This window comes from Polypterus senegalus, chromosome 8 (assembly GCF_016835505.1).
Source record: "Polypterus senegalus isolate Bchr_013 chromosome 8, ASM1683550v1, whole genome shotgun sequence".
Classification (NCBI taxonomy): Eukaryota; Metazoa; Chordata; class Cladistia; order Polypteriformes; family Polypteridae; genus Polypterus; species Polypterus senegalus.
The window spans coordinates 133,846,090-133,867,367 of record NC_053161.1 but is presented as its reverse complement, the minus strand read 5'-3'; the positions used below and the strand labels follow the sequence as shown (position 1 = coordinate 133,867,367).

General features: G+C 38.6%; 1 protein-coding gene across 1 annotated transcript in view; it reads left to right on the top strand.

Annotated features, from left to right (window-relative positions):
* Window positions 1-940: 940 nt before the first annotated feature.
* si:dkey-106n21.1 (solute carrier family 23 member 1) overlaps window positions 941-21,278 on the top strand; it is a 136,850-nt gene continuing 116,512 nt past the window's right edge. The window contains exons 1-4 of the mRNA XM_039762183.1: window positions 941-1,147; window positions 4,061-4,142; window positions 11,205-11,408; window positions 12,387-12,418. Of these exons, the coding sequence (XP_039618117.1) occupies window positions 941-1,147; window positions 4,061-4,142; window positions 11,205-11,408; window positions 12,387-12,418 (525 nt within the window). The remainder of the gene's footprint in view (window positions 1,148-4,060; window positions 4,143-11,204; window positions 11,409-12,386; window positions 12,419-21,278) is intronic.

The window sequence follows — 21,278 nt, the reverse complement described above, 5'->3', positions numbered from 1 at the left end:
CAAGCGCAACGGGGGAGGTATTGCAAAGTCCATGATGGCTCCCCCGGGACGTATGCATCAGAGGCGTCCCGGCCGGGCATGGGACCCGGCTGTCCGTCACATGGCCCCTCCCTCAGATGAGGCTTGTGGGGCTCATCGGCCTGCCCCGCGATGACATCTGCCCTTAAGCGCCCCTCCGAGGAGGGCTTGTGCAGTTCTGCCCTCTGCAGTGCAGCCCTCCTTCGGCTCCAAGCCGTCAGGCATATACTGCGCTATGTAGGAGGTTCCCGGTTTCCTCTTCCGGTTCCCCCTTTTCCTCTGGGACGCACTGGTGGTCTGTGTCCCCCTATGAGAGAAGGAGGGACCCCACATCACCTGCGTCCCTTTAGACTGCCGCAAGACCGGCGCTGGCAGTCGGGGCGGGGTTGTTTGGCAGCCGGTTTCCACCTGTTGCCTCCCCGCACGCTCGTCCGCCTTGCTGTCAGTCAGAACAGCAGCCTCTCGTGTGGTGGGTGGGTCTGCCTGACAGGCAGTACTAACCAACACTGCTGCCGTCGCGTCCCGCCCCCCTTTCTCTGCGGTGCCAGCTTCACTTACTGGCACCGCTTTGTCCTGCCGGTTGGAGGCTGGCCACCCGCCGTCACGAAGCCATTCACTCAGGGCTCCGCACGGGATATCGAGGTTCTTCTCCAGCCGCTCCTTCGCTTCCCGCAGGACCTGGAAAACTCGCAAAAGGGATTGTAGGGCGAGGACCACAGAGTTCACCTCCCCTACAGCCCAGGAAATATTAATAGTGGTGGTGGATTTGGGCTCTCCGTGTCGCCCTCCGCCGGCCGCGTGCCAAGAAGACCCTGTGGATCCCCTGCAGGCCCCTTCGGGTAGTCTGGAGGAGAGGGAAGGGCGTCCGTCATCCCCGCCTGCCAATCCTCCTCGGCGGGTGATTGACACATGTCCCCCCCCCATGTACCTGTTTCGCGGAGCCGCTCCTGCCCCACTTGCAGGGGCACCGCGCTGGGAAGCTCGTCCGGGCTCTCCTCTGCCAGCCGCTGGCTCAGGCCGAAGGGAAGACACAGCTCCGCCTCGCTCACCTCCGAGCTGGCTCCGTCGTCACGCCATGGACACTCGTCCCCTGCCCAAACCGGGTGCTTCGCCCCTCGGCGTCCAGGAGGTAGGATGACCCGCAGGCGGAAAAACATACCCGCAACCCGTCACCTACCTCCGGTTGCAACCCGTGCGGCGGACTAAGCGTGGCGGCGTCTGCCAGTTGGCCTCTGTGTCTGCCCGCCTTTTTTCTTCCCCATGACAAAAGGCGCCTGCAGCAGCTCCTCGGCAGCTTCGGTTGGGTAGTCCTCGCTGGCTTGCGCGTGTCTGCTGCGGCCCCTGCGCGTGTGCGCGCGCGCGCTGTACCGCATGTGCTGGCTTGCGGCTCCTGCCGCGTGTGCACGCTTCAGTGCGCTCTGCTGTGCAGTCCTGCCTGACTGCTTGTCTGTAGCTGCGTCGGGAGCGCGCTCTCCGACGCCACTGAGCCGAGAACCGTGCCCCGCGCTGTTGCGCTTCGCTATGCCGGGTCAGCAAGAGTAAAACGCAGGTTCCGACCCAAATGGACGGGCCGGGATCCGCACGACTATGCCAGTGTAAACAAGGCGCTTTATAGCGCCCGACCCGGCACAGAATACGCAGAGGCACGTGTTCACACTCAAGGTCTTTTATTTTTTCCTCTTCAGCCGTGGGCACACGTCTTCCCTGTGTCCCACCGGCCCAACACAGTCCAAAGCACAAACACACAAAGAAACCAACACAAACCCACACTTTCCTGCTCCACCACTCCTCCCAGGCAACCTCGTCCTCTTTCTCCCGATTCTGGCCTCGATTGGTGGGAGGCAGGCCCTTTTATACCCCACCCGGTGATCCAGGTGCCTGACCAGCTGGTCTTAATTGCACCTCCGGGTGGGGCTGATAAACCGTCCAGTGTGGTGGCTGGCTCTCTGCAGCACCCCCTAGCGGCCACCCCATCTCCCAACCAGGCTGCTGTGGTGGACTCCATGTCCCATGGAGCCATGGGGGAGATTGAGGAGGAATCCATTGCCAGGGAGAGTGCCCCCAAGCGCCCCGGGGGAGGTATTGCAAAGTCCATGATGGCTCCCCCGGGACGTATGCATCAGAGGCGTCCCGGCCAGGCATGGGACCCGGCTGTCCGTCACACAGTTGAAACCGACAGTTTAAACCTCTGAGGTAGCTAAACCATGATACTGAACAATCTTTGTTTTCAGATCTTTGGAGAGTTGCTTTGAGGATCCCATGCTGTCACTCTTCAGATTAGAGTCAAAATGAAGCACAACTTGCAATTGACCACCTTAAATACCTTTTGTCATGATTGGACACATCTGTCTATGAAGTTCAAGGCTTAACAAGCTAATCCAACCAATTTGGTGTTGCAAGTAATCAGTATTGAGCAGTTACATGCATTCAAATCAGCAAAATTACAAGGGGACCTCAATTTTTGCACAGCCAGTTTTTCACATTTGATTTAATTTCATACAACTGAATACTGCTTCACTAAAAATCTCTGTTTGGAAAATTCAGATGTACTCAAATGTTCCTAGGAAATGAAAGACATTCCACTGTTATCTTTTTTGTTGAAAGTAGAGTGAATTATTATGCAGGCTGAGATGGGTTCCCAAACTTTTTCACATGACTGTAAGAAGCTTTGCTAATGATAGCACATTAAGCTAACTCTGTAACTTAAAACTAATTTGTATCTGCACTTGGTCTTTTAGACCAGAAGTCACGGCCGTCTTAACGCATGGGCACACTGGGCAGTTGGAAGGGGGCCCCACGAGCACAGGAGCCCCGTGCTAATCTGTGTATGTTGTGACTTGCTGCCAATAAATAAATACTACACTATGCTAAACTGTAAATATTTGTTATTGTGTTACAAGTGGCATTCGCCTCTGATTTAGTATCACTGTCACCTCTGTAACCTCTGTAATGTGTACGGATCTTGCACACTATATAACGTAAAAGTGTATATGTTGACGTCATTTCAACAAATGTTTGTGTAGAACACTTGATTAATAATAAATAATTTATAGTGATTTCATACTGTGCCATCTCTGTCTGTATGGTTTATCAATTGAGTATAAATTTATATGTTGAAATTTGTGTCTCTTTCAAGGCTCATGTTATGTTGTTCAAACGTTTGTGTTGATTAATCTTTGCTGTACAGCATGTTTTTTAGTGTTAAAACACTGATTTTGTTGGAAGTACTAATACAATAAATATGTTTAATTTTATCAACCATTTACATTTTTATTCCTGTGAGTGGTTGTGTAGGTAGGGGCCCCAGAGCACTGCTTTGCCCGGAGGGCCTATAATGCTTTTAAGACGGCCCTGGCCAGAAGCAATATATTGGAGTCCAACTAATAGTCCACAGTCCTATTCTGTCATTGGTAGGAGATATGAGGGTGAAGAGAAACTGGGTGAGTTTAGACTTTACATCTGTCTAAACTTATAACCCAGTAAAAATATCTACAGGAATGGGCGCATCTGTGGTTAAAATACTTGATCCCTTCCTGTACACCTATTGACCGACGTATGACTAATGTAACATACTGCCAAATGGCCTGTCCCTGACTAAAACTGCAAAAAAAATTCTACTCGAATTTGGTACACAAATCCAACCAGACTATTTTACAAGGCTTTGTGTAAAATACAGTATTTGAGGTATAAATATACCACAAGTGATCAATACCAATAACAAAAGAAAAAGATTTTACCAAATGTAATGTATGTAATATTCACTCAGATTTAATAAGCAAAAAAAGTTTGGAGTTTACAATTCTGGGTTTGATTTTTGCATAAACATTTTGTCAAGTACTGCTCTCTAGCCAATACTGCATAAAAATGTGTTATTCTTCATGGTAAAATCAAGTATGATTACATGTGATTTGGACCTGTCTAGGTAAGTATATGGAATAATGTAGCAGCAAGTGAAAAAAGAAAAAGAAAACCTTCTCTAAGCTCTGCGGGCCAACCTCTTAACAGTGTTGTAATAAAGCCTAAAATATTATTGTGATCATAGAAAGAAAATGGCTGGGAGCTGGCCAAAAGAATACTTGAAAGAAATTCTAAAGTCAAAGCTGAATTGAACATCAAAAACCAAGGTATGTTAATACTGGGCAAAACACAAAATCAAAGGTTGAAGACAGAAGGTGGGTCAAAATCAACAAGTGTGAAAGGGAAGGTCTACAGGACGGTAGTGAGACCAGCTATGTTGTATGGGTTGGAGACGGTGGCACTGAACAGAAAGCAGGAGACAGAGCTGGAGGTGCTAGCAAGATGGTAAAATTTGCACTGGGTGTAAAAAGGATGGACAGGATTAGAAATTAGTACATTAGAGGGTCAGCTCAAGTTGGACGGTTAGGAGAAAAAGTCGGAGAGGTGAGATTGCATTGGTTTGGACATGTGCAGAGAAGAGATGCTGAGTATATAGGGAAAAGGATGTTAAAGATAGAGCTGGCAGGCAAGAGGAAAAGAGGAAGGCCTAAGAGAAGTTTTATGGATGTGGTGAGCAAGGACATGCAGGTTGTGTGTGTGACTGAGCAAGATGTAGAGGACAGGAAACATATGGAAGAAGATGATCCGCTGTGGCAACCCCTAGTGGGAGCAGCCGATAGAAGAAGCAGAAGAAGACTATTATGATTTGATTCTGTTGATTATTTTTCATTTTCTGCATACTTTATTAGCTGTTTAATTTTTGCAGTGCTTCATTCTGTTTTCATAGCATTAGCTGCTATGTTTGACCATTAGAACAACTCACCACATTGATAGGAGTGTGGTCTCAAAGGTCGTAACCTGAGAGTAATCAAGGTGACAAGTTAAAGGGGTGGCCAAAGGTGCATTTCCTCATCTGATTTGCAGAAAAATAAAACAACATTTTTCAAAATGACTTTTTGGTCAACCTATTTGTTTTGTTGCCTTGGCTTGAACCTTATGCTTATGAATCTTTGAATTTTGCTCTTGTCTTTCATACATGCTGATTTCTTGGTATTGACTTTATTTCTGTCATTCAGTCTTTTCCTGGTCTCAAACTGTTATCAGCATGCTGACACAACTATGATAAATCAAGGTAAACAATTTCAAAAAGACTGGTAATACAATTTAATAAAGAAACTGTGGTACTCATGTACTGTACAATTACTTAGTTTTCTTTAGTTGTGCTAATACTATACTTTTATCAGGAGTGGCATTTAATTTCTTTTTCTTTCTTTTTTTAACATTTTATTGATTTTATTAAAAGCAAATAACATTCCATACAAGCAAGTCAGATTTTACAGAACTGAGTTCAACAACAACAACAACATTTATTTATATAGCACATTTTCATACAAAAAAAATGTAGCTCAAAGTGCTTTACAAAATGGAGAATAGAAAAATAGAAGACACAATAAAAAATAAAAATAAGTCAACATTAATTAACATAGAATAAGTAAGGTCTGATGGCCAGGGTGGACAGAAAAAACAAAACAAAAAAAAAAACTCCAGAAGGCTGGAGAAAAAAAATAAAATCTGTAGGGGTTCCCGACCAAGAGACCGCCCAGTCCCCTCTGGGCAATCTACCTAACATAAATCAAACAGTCCTCTTTGTATTTAGGGTTTTCATGGAAGGACTTGATGATGATGGTCACGTAGACTTCTGGCTTTCAGTTCATCAATGTTGGAGCATCATGATGCTTTGAGTAGGTGGTGGTGGCGCAGTTACCCGCTGACTTAAAAGAGGCGAGTTAGGATTCTTCCAGTTGAGTAAGATAGTGAAGTAAATGCAATTACGATTTGTTTGTCCTTCTCCACTATAAGACCATCTGTAATTAAACCAAACCCAGCTGTTAATGGGTTAGGAGGGATTGTGACACCAAAGCTGTCTGAAAGGCAATTAAAGATTTTGGTCCAGAATGGTGTTAATTTGGTGCAGGCCCAAAACATGCGACCCAGTGAGGCTGGGACTTGATTGCAACGTTCGGAGGTTGGATCTTGCCCTGAAAACATTTTGGACAATTTTAGAGACGGATGTGCTCAATAGATTATTTTAAGTTGAATAATTGTATGCTTTGTACATATGGAGCTAGAGTAAATTCTGCACATGGCTGCCTTTCTCTTCTTTTCTGAAATGTTGATTGAGAGATTCTTTTCCCACTCTACTCTGGGATCTTTGAAAGGGAGGGACTTTAAAATGTTTTTGTATATAAGACTGATCAATATTGTTTTACGGAATAGAGGTTGGTGGGACGTGAGGAAAATCGGGCAGGTTCTGTTTAACAAATTTTCTAAATTGGAGATAGTGATAGAAATGTGTTGCAGGAAAGTTACATTTGGAGTGTAATTGTTCGTAGGATTCAAAGAACTTTGTCTATGTACAAATCTCTAAGTGATTTAATCCCAAATGTTTTCCTAACATTAAAAACTGCGTATGTTTGAGAGCGTGGAAAAAGGTGGTTATTGTGCAGAGGTGCCACATATAAAAGCTTCTCTATCTTGAAGTACTTCCTACATTGGTTCCATATTCTGAGTGAATGAAGCACAATTGGGTTGTTAATATATTGGCACTAACTTGTATTTACTGGGGCACAAAACAAGGAATATAAAGAAGTACTGCAGGATTTTATTTCTACTGCGGACCAAATCTGTGTATGTTCATCTATTTGTGCCATTGTCCAGGTTGTTATAGCTTGCGTCCAGTAATAAAACTGAAAGTTAGATAGAGCCATGACACTTTCTGACTTAGGTCTTTGTAGGGTTGCCCATTGAATATGTGGATGTTTTAAATTACAAATAAATGAGGTTATGATTGAATCTAAAGTCTTGAACAATGATTTATTGATGTATATTGGAATGCTCTGAAATAGTATAAGAAGCTCAGGAAGGATATTCATCTTGACAGTGTAAATTCTTCCAGCTAAATTGAGATGAAGAGTAGAACATCTATGTTAGTCTTGCTTAAGTTTTTACATGCAGACAGCAAAATTGTATTGATAAAGAGCTTTATGTTTACCTGTGATGTTTGCCCCTAGGTATTTAAACTGATCTGCAATGATAAAAGGGAAGGTGTCCAATCTAGTATTGTATGCTAGAGAGTTCACTGGAAAGAGAAAATGTTTTATACCAATTAATTCTGAGACCAGAAACCTTTTGAAATTCTCTTAGTGCTGTTAGGACTGCAGGCACTGTATTTTGTGGGTCTGATATATTAAACAATACCATATCATCTGCATATAGTGAAATTTTCTGTTTAAGTCCTTCTCTGATGATCACCTTTATCTCATAAGCATTTTGACAGTGAACTGCCAGTGGCTCAATGGCGATTTGCATCCTTGTCTAGTACCACGTTCTAGTTTGAAGTAGTCTGAAACAATGTTGTTAATATAAACTGATGCTTCTGGACTAGTATATACTATGTTTGGGCCAAACCCAATGTAGTGAAAAAGTAGTTCCATTCAACCATATCAAATGCATCCAACAGTAATAATATCTCCGGGATGTTAGACTTTTGTGGGTGAATATATTACATTAAACAGGTGTCACAGATTGGAAGCTAAGTGTCTGCCTTTAATAAATCCAGTTTGGCCTTGTGATATTACCGAAGGAAGCACTTTCTCACTCCTCCTAATTGGGACTTTGGAGAGTGTCTTAACATCACTATTCAAAAGTGAGATTGATCTGTATGATGAACATTGTAATAAGTCCTTATTCTGCTTAGGAAGACTGTAATTAATGCTTGGCAAAAAATCTGAGGTAGAATTTTATTGTCTCTAGCTTCTGTAAATGTTGCTTATGAAAAGGGATTTAATTGAGAATTTTTTTTATAAAATTAGGCAGTGTAGCCATTAGGGCCTGCTGCTTTCTCACTCTGAAGTGTTTTTAGTAGCATCTAGTAATTCTGATAGTGCCAGAAGTTTATCCAATTCCTCTGCACTGAGAGTATCTAGTTGTTGTAACCGTAATGTATCCAAAAATGCATTAAGTTGTGTCTTGTCTTCTTTAAACTGAGTAGAATATAAAGATTTATACAGCAGTAATCTTTAAATGTGTGCATTACATTTTTATGATTGATTTTGTCTCTGTCTGTTTTGGTAATTACTGGTATTGCATTGCAAACTTCCTGCTTGTGGATTTGCTGAGCTAAGATCTTATTAGCCTTCTCTCCGTGTTCATAGTAATGATGTTTTGATTTAAAAATGAGTTGTTCTATTTCTAAGAGGTCGAGTTCTGTATGTAAAGTCTATTTTCCTATGACGTGCCTCATTTGGACACCTGGCATTATCTTGAACTACTCTTGTAATTTCACTGATTAGCTCTGATACCATCTTGGTTTCTGATTTAATTTTATGGATAAGATATAAAATAATCTATCCTCCTAAGAAAGCCTTCAGAGTTTCTTAGAATATTCCTACAGAGACCTCTGAGGATTCACTTGTCTCTAAATAAAAAAATCTGCTAATAAAGGAGGGTTAAGACACCAGCTGCAAGATGAGTATATGGGGTTAATGATTTAAGCTCCATGGTCAAAGGGGTGTGGTCAGAGATAACAATAGCATTGTACTTACAAGATTTAATTGTAGGCAAGAAATTGTTATCTATAAAGAAATAATCAATTCTTGAATAACAGCGATGCACAAGTGAGTTCTAGGAATATGCTCTTGAGTTTGGGTTTAGAAATCTACAGGAGTCTGATAAGTTGTGATTGGTTACAAACTATGTAATTGTTTTTGCAGTGTTAGATGTCATTGCCCTTTTAGTAGGAGACATTTCTAGGTTTGGATTTAAAACACTTAAAATCACCAGCCATTATAATTTTATGAGTGTTCACATTGGGAATGGATGCAAATGCGTTTTGGAAGTCCCTATCATCCACATTGGGTGTATAGATATTTATCAAAATATAAAAATCAGATACTACATCTGATACTACAAATGAGATTTTTCTATTTATAAGAATTCCCACATCTCTAGTTTTCTTTATAAAGCTGGAATAGAATATTTGGCCAGTCCAGTTTCTATGCCGCCAAAACTGATCCTTGCTTAATACGTGGGTCTCTTGTAAAAATACTATTTTAGTGTTTAGACCTGTTAGGTGAGAGAAAACTTTTTTCTCTTTAACTCGTGATTGAGACTTTTAACATTCTAGCTCACAAAGTTAACTTGTAGTCTTAATTTAAGATAGTACATTATTATATATGATAGCTATGACCTTAATTTCCAATTTTTCCAGGAGTTATTGCCATAAGGCCTATTGTTACATTGGCTCTTACAATTGTAAGGATTAAAAGGATAAATTAGAAATAGTTTGCTCTCTTTCTCTCCCTCCCAATCTCCCCACCCCCCATTTTTCCTCCCCATGTGAGGCTAGACCACACTTCACAAAGTCCCAGTCCTCTGACATACCTAGATACAGAGGACGCCCAAAGCAAAACAAGCCCCCCAGCAGCAGGGTATAAGGATTAAAATAGACATATCTATTGACAGTACAGTACAAATACTATAAACATAAAATATCTTAAACAGTCCTGAGAGAAACCCAGCTAATGAGGTTAAACAGTAGCCCTGGATAAACAGATAACATTTGATAGTAAGCCCTAATACAATAAACCAAAGGTGTAATATTAAACAGTCCCCTATGAAAAAAAATACACATACATATGATTGTAATTAAAAACGTAAACAAAATGTGGCCAAGAACAAAATAGAATGTATAATTACGGTGCCGGTATCATTGTGAGCGGATCAAACAGCAGGTAAGATCTTCTTTGCCATGCCAGGGCTCGATGCGACTCACGGTCATATTTTAAAAAGTGTTGGGATGCGTTTTCTTAGCTTTTTCTTCTTCCTCCATAGAAGTAAAAATGTAGAACTTGCCTTACATGTCCACTTTCAGTTTGGCAGGATACAAGAGGCTGTATGTGATCTCTGCTTTCCGTAATCACTGTTTAATGTTGTAAAATGTGGCATGTTTAGCAGCTGTTGAAGGTGAGAAATCAGGGAAAATACAAATGTGTTTATTTTCAAATATAATCGCTTGTTTCTGTCTGAGAAGTAACGTTATATGTAACTAGCTAACATAGCTGAAATACTCGACGTTGCCTGCGAAGAAAATAAAGTTGTTTTTTTTTAAATTGTTTGAGATAAATATAACTAAAAAAAATACAACTTTAAAAATAAAAATAAATTAACAAACAATGAAGACTCACTAATGTGCTTGTCTTGTGGTCTTGTATATATGTTATCATTCAGTTGATGCTCTGAACCGTTGCTCAGACAAAAAGAATGCTAGCAGTCACCTTCAGTTCACCCTCTGGTGGTCTTTCCGAGTTTCAGCTGGATGATAACATGCATACGACTGCAAGATCACCTTCCACCCTACCCATAAGAGGGTGGGTTAGGGTTGATTTCACCTTACAGTATTTTTAGTCGACCAATAAGAAACATGTGTACCAAGTTTCATGAAAATCGGTCCAGCCATTCGCAAATGATGCTGGAACATACATACATACACACACATACATTGACTTTTATATATATAGATTTAAACTGTCATTTTTCAAAGCGGACAATGAGAGTCCTAGGTTTTGAGGTATTCAGTCCATGTATGTGATATGCTGCTGCTATCTCGTTGTCTGGTTTGAAGTCCTCCCCAATTATTTTAGAGAATAGTTCAGCAATGTATTTCACTGGGTTTGGACTTTCATGATTTTCAGGGAGACCTTCAATTCTAATAAAATTCCTTCTGCATTCATCTTCCAGTGCAGCTAGTCTGTCTTCAAGCACTTTGCATTCTGAATTTGCAGCTATTACTTTTCCGTCAGCAATAGATGCCAGTTGTTCAGCTATTTCATTACGAGTTGTGAACGTTTGTTTAATGTTTTCAAACTGAGCGCCAAGTGCTAACAGTTTATTCTTAAACTTAGATGCAATTTCCAGTATTTTTTCTTCAATTTTTTCTAGCATACCTTTAAAGTTTTCCTCAAAGCGATTACTTAAATGTTTTATCTGGTCTTTAATATCCTGAAGCACCTTATCATTTGTTTTGTGTATGTCCTTTATTTCTTTCTTTATATCTTTTGTATCCTTCTTTATATTATTCTTGAGCTCCTTTATGTCTTGGGCGGTGGCCATTTTGGCGATCATTGCCTTCAGCTTAGGCATATTGTTTTGGTCTTCTCCATGGTCTGCAGGCGAAGTAGCAAGCCCAGTTGGAGTCGATGTTGCTGGCTCACAAGGGGTAGCTGGCAATGCAGAAAGTAAGGCCATTTTCAGTTTCAATGAACCTTCTGGAATTGACGAGTTATCCTGGCCCGACTCGCTTGCACATTCGCTCCTACTTTCGGTCTCGGCTGGAGAGGATGCAGCAGTGTCACGTTCTAGGAAATCTTTTCCAGGTCAGTCTCTGGCAGGCTGTCCCATGAGCTTGAACCTGATGCCTGTTTTTAAGTTTGGATGAAGCTTTAGCTGCCTTTTCCGTTTCTTTCTGAGACTTTTTTCTACCACTCATGCTTATATATGTTTGCATATACTCAGGCTGAGTAAATACAGGATACCTTGGGATGATAAAAAAAGAGAAAAAAATAACACCACTGCTAACAGATTTCCGCCTCAGACATCCATTTCCCATAAAGGACGAGGTGACCGCCAGAATTTAATTTCTTATTTACAATTTGATGTAACAGAAATTAACTTCATATGGTTCTCTCTCCATTTCATTTTGGTGGTGAATGGTTTTATTTCCACTTTGTCTTTCATAACCTCCATGCATGTTGTATATGCTATACAGCAGGTATAAAAGGCTCCTTCTGGTAGATGCTGTCAGAAGGTTATGGTTAGATGTACTTTCAGATGAGGAATTGTACATTACATCAAAGTTCAATTAAGCACAATTCCTGGTCTTCCTCCTGAGCTACAAGTCTATAATGGAATCCTCTGTAAAATACAGAAAGTAACAAACACACCATCAGTAATGTATAGGAAACACAAAACATGTCAGAAGAGTTTGATTTTCCCAAAGTCAGAATTCATTTGTGTTCAATATACAAAACCTCCAGTTCTAGTGCTGGTAGCCATTAGGCAATGTCTGCAATGATTCTTACTCTATGAAAGTGTGTATAACAGCCAGTGAAGAGTTAGTTAATCCATTTCAATAGGTGGAAGAGGAAAGTGCCACTTGAGAGTGCAGAGCAGTAGAGCTTAAGAGTTTTATTTCACAGAGCATGTCCAATGGACGTAGATGAATGTGTATGGATACATATTGCTTGAGTAGGAAGGTGGGTTGTGCATCCTGCTTCAGAGGGTTTGAGGTGTGTTTTCTTTTCCTTTTGTATGGTTCATGTTTTAATTTGTAAAATTCTTTATTCATTTTTTAGGATATCTGAGGAGACATCAGATTCTAAAAGAGGTACAATGAATTCTGCTTTTGAGGCAAGTATAAAACATTATATTTTTGTATTTCACATTATTTAAGACCTAATATTATTATTATGTTGTTCCTGCTCAAAGTAATATTATGTTTGCATAATATGAAGATGCTGGTTGTAAAGTTAGTCCGTCAGTCATTTCCCAACCTGCTATATCCTAACACAGGGTCACAGGGGTCTGCTGGAGCCAATCTCAGCCAACACAGGGCGCAAGGCAGGAGCAAATCCCTAGGCAGGGTGCCAGCCCACCGCAGGTTGTAAAGTTAATCATCAGCAATTTGCTAAATAAGGATTTTGTTACACTGAATATCATGAATGCAGCCCATTTACTGTTATTCTCAGTCTTTATCAATGACTCCTCTGACCCTACTTAGTGTACAGTGCACCATGAATATTAAACGTCTAGGCACTCTTACTGAAATTTCTTTTTTTGCTGATGTTATAGTTAAGGTTCTTCTTCTAAACAACAGTATTTAAGGATCTTAGTGTTTAGCAATTTATAAAAATACAAAAACTGTCTTGATTTACCTTTTAAAGTGGCGTTTTAACAGTGTTAAGATGTCAGATTTTATTTTAATTCTGATCCAAAAACAATATAGAATGCCAATGTTAATAGAGCTCTCAGATCTGACAGGAAGATAAATACTTGTCTTGTCACATTTCTACTTTCATACCATAGATACAGATAGGCCTGACAAATATCAGTGTAATGGCACTTGTACTGCATACAGCTGCATACTCCAAAACAACTCACCAACACAAAGACAAAGAAGTTCACCAAAGGCAGTCTTGCGTAATGTTGCCATAGCTAAGGAGCTCTTTTAAAATATGGACTCATTTTTAAAAAGATCTTGAGTTAGATAATCATCAAGTCAGTAAACAGTGAACATCTTACTTTTAATGCACTTGGAAGCTTGGATGGCAAGGCTTGCTTTTATTGTGAATACCTTACTGAGCATGGTTACTCCTGCTTTTAAGAAAATGGCAGTTAAAGTGATTTCTAGCAGTTAAAATCATAAAATTAATTCTAAACCTGATTTATCAACAATGAAACAAATGAAGCATTCTGAATCAGTTTAAATTAGTCTAGTGGGGTGTGTGTGCGTGGTGCCTGTTATGTACATGTGTGTCAGAGAAAGTTGCCTATTGTCTTGTGCCTAATGCTACTGGGAAAAGCTCTAACTACCCATACAGTGAAACAAGCAGGTCTAAAAGAAGGATAGATGGAAGAAGGAACAGGTGGATAGTTTATCAAGGCAAGGTGTAAATGGTTACCAGTATAAGGAAAGAATTTTCTAGTTAGGTGTCCACTCTTCAACACTATCCACAAAATACAAATATTATATGATAAAACAATAGTACTTCAATACTCTAAAATCACAACAATTTCCCCAAACAAGTTTCAGTTTATGAAACAGCACACCAGTGCTTAAGCCTTTCCTTTAATTTAAAAAGCATTCTCGCTGATATTTTAACCATTTACGTATGTGGGTTACTTGGTATGGTAATTAATGCACTGAACCATCAGCCACCATTTATTGATTCAATTCCTCCTTTCAATTTGTTGGCTGACTCCGATTAAATCACTTATTCGAAACTCCACCTTCAATAAATAAGTAGAGAAAATGGCAATGTATCTTGATCGGCTTTGTTTCTGTGGTTAAGGAGGTGTTTTCCAATTATTAATAATACTACTGAGTAAATTATTAAGATATCTGGACAAAGATCTTGAAATTTTCTGAAATCCTGATTAGAAGGATTTAACTTTATTAATTGTAATGTGCAGTTCCAGTCAGTATTCTTAAATTCATTCAAAACAAACTTAACATTACTAGGATAAGGGCTCCAGCTTACATACAACATTAGCTTTTAAAGAGACAATGCACATGGTCATTAATAATTGTGTCACTTTATTTGTGGAGTTCTGGGGATAATGGTAGGGCTACAGGTAAGCGGCGCAGTTCAAATTGCTCTTAAGGACTAAATAAGATGGTGATAGAGAGGGCAGTCACATTTTATGACATACACTGGAGTGGGATGAGCAGCACAGAGCCTCATTAGCAGCATGTCTCAGTACTTCCATGTCTTTTAGACTCACAACCTTTGATCATATATTAAGATAAAGAGGGTTAGTCCTTACTAGCAGTGTAAAAGGTATCCCACTTATTCTAATAATCTACAGACTACTATTTATTTAGTCATAAATAAACTATGCAGGGACTAGTGAAGCCTTTTCTGGAATGTTGTCTGCAATTCAAGGTTTCTGTATTACAACAATGGTAGAGAATGTCCATAGATGAGTGAATAGACTAATTCAAGGGCTAATAGGTATGAGCAATGAGACAAAATTAAAGGAGTTGAATGCTTTCAGTTTAAGCAGTCAATATAAAGAGAATACATGAAAATGATGTTCAAAATTAAGAATGGAATTATTGCAGTAGATTTCAGTTATTACTCTACAACAAGGTGATCAACAAGAACATTGGGCACAGACGGAAGCTGGTTAAGAATAGGTTCTACACACATGTTATGAACCTTTTACTTCTACTGTACTGTAGATATGTGCTTAGTAGTAGTACGTACATTAGGAACCTTCTGATCTTGTCTTGATATTTTGTAAAAGTCAGGTAAGGATACTTTAAAGGTTTCACCCCCTCTGCTCATTTAGGTGTTGCACCATTAACAACATTGTAAACCACGAAAAAATGACAAATTACATTGTATATTTGACATGAGGGGAAAGTTTTTTTCATTTTGGCTCGAGTATGCCTTGAGCGGTTAACTTGACTCTTTTGAATAATCATACGTTAAAAAAATGTACTTCTTTCAGTCTCTTTAGGTTTTATATGAACAAACAATGGTATGCTTGCATAGTACCTGTACTGATTATTAAATAACTGCTACACACAGGATGTCTTCTGTCAAACAGCTAAAGTGTAGATCCATAATACAATGGTTACAATTGAGATAACACTGTAGAATTATCAATTACTCACACTTCCAACTACCTGTAGTCAATTCATTCTTGTGATGGGGAGAAGGAAGAGAGAATTAATTGCTGGAGCTGCATTATGCAATAAGAACAAAAAAAGGTTATACTGACATAGAAGAGAGGAAGAGAGAGATGGAACCTCGTGCTGAGTTGCAATAAAGATGTGCCAAGAACTCTTTTTAGACAATCAAATACTTGTATTTGCTTTCAACCTTGTTCCTTCTTTTATTGTTTTTGATCTTTTTATTGCTGTTTTCTCTTCTATTTTGCTTTTTATTTTTAGGAGGAGACTGGCTAAGGGGATAGACATTTTGGGGCAGGTGGGAGAGTGAACAACATGATATTACAGCCCCACTGGGAAATCCCAGATGGCAGTCCAGGTAGGCAGTTAGAGAGAGTGAAATGTTGTGGTTGCCAAAGAAGTGTATGTGTGAGAAGTTGTTAATTCTTGATATAAATCCTCCTTGTCATCCAAGTGTAGATAACAAGATAAAATCATAATAGGAGGTCTCAAATAAGAACACATGGTCTGTAACAACAACAACAGCAACATTTATTTATATAGCAAGTTTTCATACAAATAATGTAGCTCAAAGTGCTTTACAAGATGAAGAAAGAAAAAAGAACAAAATATTAAAAATTAGGCAATACTAATTAACAAAGAATAAAGTAAGGTCTGATGGCCAGGCGGGATAGAAAAAAAAAACTCCAGAGGGCTGGAGAAAAAAACAAAATCTGCAGGGGTTCCAAGGCCACGAGACCGCCCAGCCCCCACCAGGTATTCTACCTAACATAGATGATGTAAATCAGTCCTCATGGTTTTCAGGCTTCACGTGGAAGAATTATATGATGATGGTCATGTGGACATCTGGCCTTCAATCCATCAATGTAGAGATTGCATGGTTCCTTGATCAGGTGGAAAAAACGGAAGAAGAACAGCAGAGAAAGTAGGGGGTAATACGGATTTTGGAGCCATGAAAAAAGAAGATAATTAAATACATATACCGAATATCAGGGTTACACTAAAATGAAGCTATAAGAAAGCCATGTTAAAATAAGGGGTTTTTAGCAGTTTTTTTAAAGTGCTCCACCGTATCAGCCTGGCAAATATCTGTCGGTAAGCTGTTCCAGATTTTAGGTGCAGAACAGCAGAAGGTAGCCTCACCACTTCTTTTAAGTTCAGCTTTTGAAGATCTAAGGTTATGACTTGGAGTGTAAGGTGAAAGACATTTCGAGATATGGGATGGAGTGACATTATTTAAGGCTCTGTAAACCATAAGCAGTATTTTAAAGTCAATTCTAAATGACACAGGTAACCAATGTAGTGACGTCAAAACTGGATTGATGTGCTTGGATTTTCTTTTCCAAGTTAAGATTCTAACAGCTGCATTCTGCACTAGTTGTAGTTGATTGATTTATTTTTTGTGTAGTCCTGAGAGGAGTGCATTACAATAATCTAGTCGACTAAAAACAAAAGAGTGAACTAATTTTTCAGCATCTTGCAAAGTTATAAGGGGTCTAATTTTTGCTATGTTTCTTAAGTGAAAAAATGCTGTTCTAGTAATCTGATCAATATGTGATTTAAAATTTAGGTCAGAGTCAATAGCTACCCCTAAATTCTATACCTCTGTTTTAACTTTTAAGCCTAATGGATCAAGTTTATTTCTAAAACCCTCACTATATAAATTTTTTCCAATCACTAAGATTTCTGTTTTCTCCTTATTTAGTCTGAGAAAATTACGACTCATCCATTCAAAAACTCAAGTACTGTACGACATTGTGTCAGTGAGACAAGAGAGTCGGGGTCATCAGGTGCTATTGTAGCGTCAAAGTAAACTTTCAGTACGGAAAACAAATATAAGTCTTATAATGTAATGGCCTTAACCAAAACTGCTTTATCTACTAAAAATGTGTGTTTGTACTTGAAACATTAGAACAATCTAGATGAGAACAGGCCACTCAGTCCAAAAAAGCTTGCCAGTCCTGTTCACGTAATTCTTCTAAAAAAAACATCAAGCCTAGTATTAAAAGTCCCTAATTTCCTACTGTCTACCACACTATTTGGTCACTTATTAGGAGCTTATATACAGTATTCCAAATGAGGCCTCACCAGTGGATTGTAAAGCTTGAGCATAACCTTCTTGGACTTGTAGTCCACACATCGTGCTACATAACCAAACATTCTGTTAGCCTTTTTAATGGCATGTGTGCAAAGTCTGGAAGTAGATAGGGTAGAGTGCACTACGACTACTCAATCCTTCTCATAAGGTACTTTTTCAAACCTCCCATTGTGTAATCAAACCTAATATTTTTATTTCCTATATTTAATACTTTACATTTACTGAATTAAACTACATTAAGTAGTTTAATTAACTACTTTAAATTCTGTCTGCCGCCAGTCTTCCCAAGCTTGTATTCTGTCCAAGTACCTCTGTAATGATTCAACAGCTTCCAGATTGTCTCCCAATTTACTTATCTTTGTATCATCTGCAAACCTAATAATAGTTTATTTAGAAAAAAACAGCATGCAATAATTTTAAAGGCCATTCTGTGGAGACTATGAGTATAAATCTGTATCTAAAAGTTGACTGGCTGACTGACTGCTTCACTCACTCAGTAATAAAAATACTATTGCCCATTTGGTTAAAAAAACTGAAATTGTACCTTGAGCAGTAGGTATACCCTAAGAAAAGTCTTTTCAATATATCAATATTTAAAGGTTTAAACAACTCCTAAAATAGAAATACAACATATCCCAAAATCTAAAAAATGGTTTGACTGGTTTAACTGAAATTTGGTGATGTTATAGAAAAAGAAAATTAGCTGACTGGCGCTTTTTTTTTATTTGTCAATATTTGTTGATAATAATACTGTAGTTAGTAGGTTATGCTAACGTAGCACGTCCTTTTTTGGCTCAGCTCTGATATGGAGCACAGAGAGAAACAGTGCCAGGCGGCTGTTTGGGACTTTCCAGTATATGCAGTTGAAGGCCACCAGCAGAAGCAATGAGTGAGGTACACAAAGAGCAGCACTGACCAGTAGGGTAGATGAAGGAGTAAAGAAGGTTAGGTGCACTTTAGAGGTAAAAAGAGACAGAACGATATATGGCGTACAGATTGATATCTTATGTGGGTGGATGAAAGATATGATTAGCGAGAAGGCTGTGAATCTCTAGTGCGGCTTCTGTGTGCTGTGATTCTGTGCTTAGGTGTTGCTTCACCACAAGCAACGGTGTCCCTTGGTCAGTCTGCACACACAGTAGCCCAGCTCAGTTAACAGGCCTCCCACAGCCAGAACAGAGAGGGGATGGACCCTGTACAAAGTTCATAATATTATTATTTTTTTTTTTCTATTCATTTCTGTACAATTCTTAAAAATTTCAGTTCATTGCATGGGCCACACAAATGTGTAGGCTATAAACATCATTCCTGTTTGTAATAAGTTCAAGTAAAATGCTGTACACTGATAGAACTTTATTATCTGACTATGACATTTGGGGTAAAAATATTAGTATTTTTGTAATTATTACTAATACAATTTTAGTGCATCCCTCCCTTCCAGGCAGGTGAACATACAACTGGCAGTAAATTCAAGAACAATTTCTTGAGAGAACAATGTAAAAACCTACATCTGAAGCTGAGTTTAGTTAAGTTGGCTTACTACTGCAGTGTGATACGTACGTAGTGCGCATTGCAAGGTTACATTTGCAGTTTGCTGTACTTTTTGTTTGAGTTTCCATCATTTTTTTCCATCACTTTTGTAAGTTTATTTGGTGTTGATTTCAGTTCTTATTGTTGCTGTTTATAGTTCCCCACTTTCTCTGAGGTGAATGGTTGCTTCGATACATTAGGTCTATTTCAATTTGTATATTGCTTTTGAGCTAAACCCTCCAAAATGTAGTCATAGTAAAAGATTACAGATCAAAGTGTTACAATCAAATATAATTGAAGCTCCAGGGTGAACTTATATTTATACCCGAAATTCCCATTATTCCTATTACTTGTTTCGGCGTGCTGTAAAATTGTGTCAAGTCAGCCAGTAGATAAAGCAGGAATTGAACTGCAGTAGGAATATTTTACTTATGAGGAATTGTATGGGGCATGTTCAAGAGTAACAAATAGTATTAGCTCTGCTTTATATATATACAGTATATATGTATATATATATATATATATATATATATATATATACACATATACATACACATTGGACCCCAGGCTTTCTACACAATGGGCTTACACATCTTATATATAAATGTCTATGCATAGAAGTGTATGTGTCTGTCTATCTGTCTGGCCCGGAACTGCAAGGCTACAGCATGAAAGCGAAACCACTGTATATTCGGGAGTGACTTTATATATTCCGACGCTGACTTTATATATTAGGTAATGACTTTATATATTCTAACTCTGACTTTATATATTCAGGAATAATTTTATATATTCCAAAGCTGACTTTATACTGTATATTCAAGTTTTGACTTTATATATTCAGGAACGACTTTATGTATTCCAACGCTGACTTTATATATTCCGAAAATCATTGCAATTGCCTGTTTGGCACCCCATAATATATATATACACAGTATATTTTATACAGAAAAGTATTTAGGTACATAGTACTTCTTATACACTTGATTAACCAGAGACACTATAATCGAGGTCCATTGCCTTCGGAAATTATCTGGGTGAAGCTGGGTAAAACAGTGAGTCAGACAATAAATATAAATTTAGTCAAAACAATAAAATGGAAGAAATTGTAGGAAATGCAATTCAGAGAGAAAACCCCTTCCTGGTAGGTTGGACATGCAATGTGTGTCACAAAATGGGGTACAAACAACACACAAAACAGAACACAAATAATCCTCTGTTGCCTGAATGGTTCTCCGAACTGTCAATTGTGTAGTTTTGTTAATGTTTGTGGACAAAACCTGAAGAATCCCTCCTGGAGATTTCATTTTTAAAATGTTAAGGTCATTCTTAAAAATCATTCAAATTATCCACAAAGTGTGCTCTTTTAAATACAGCAGTTGAAAGAATCCAACCTACTTTCCTCTCCTTTAAATATTATCTTAATTAGGGGTCAGAACTAATTCAATATTGACTTTTGTATTATTAAATTGTTAAAATATATTGTAGTGCATCATTTTTTTATTTTCTATTCACAAGTTCATTATGTATACTTAAAAACAGAGTGCTTAAAAAAACAAGGTTCGGAGCGACATGGCCTACAAAAATACTGCAAATTCAATAGCTAAATTAAATGGGTACTTTAAGTTTGCCATGAAATGGCAGTTCTATCTGTTTAATAGATTATGGAGAACTAAACGAGATATCTGTGAAACAATTAATTTAATCTTTTTATCAGCAAATTAGTATTTGTATAAGATTTATAAAATTGGATTTAACAAGCGATTTTAATCTTTTGCATAATAGAAATGGAAATGAATCGAAAACTGCTCCTGATTTACTACATGGTCAATAAAAGTATTAGGCTATGCCATATAGAACATCCAGTGCTTAAAAGAATTTTTAGCCATTAATTCATGCCATTTTCCATGAAGTTTAAAAAACATCTTGTTTTAGTGTAAATACAGTAGATGATATCATCAGGAGGGGGAGAAGAAGTAGAAAAAGAACCAGAATATGACGTCCTCTTATTTTGTTATTTTTGTGGCATTATTTGGACCTTAGTGGTGGCCAAAGATGATATTCAGTTAGATTAAGTTTAATTTTATAGTGCACTCTTCACTAAGTGCAGGCCCAAAGTGATGTAAGAAATATAACAAAAATGAAGAACAGCAACAACAAGGACAGTAGCAAACATACCAAGGGCTGTAAAAAAAGTAC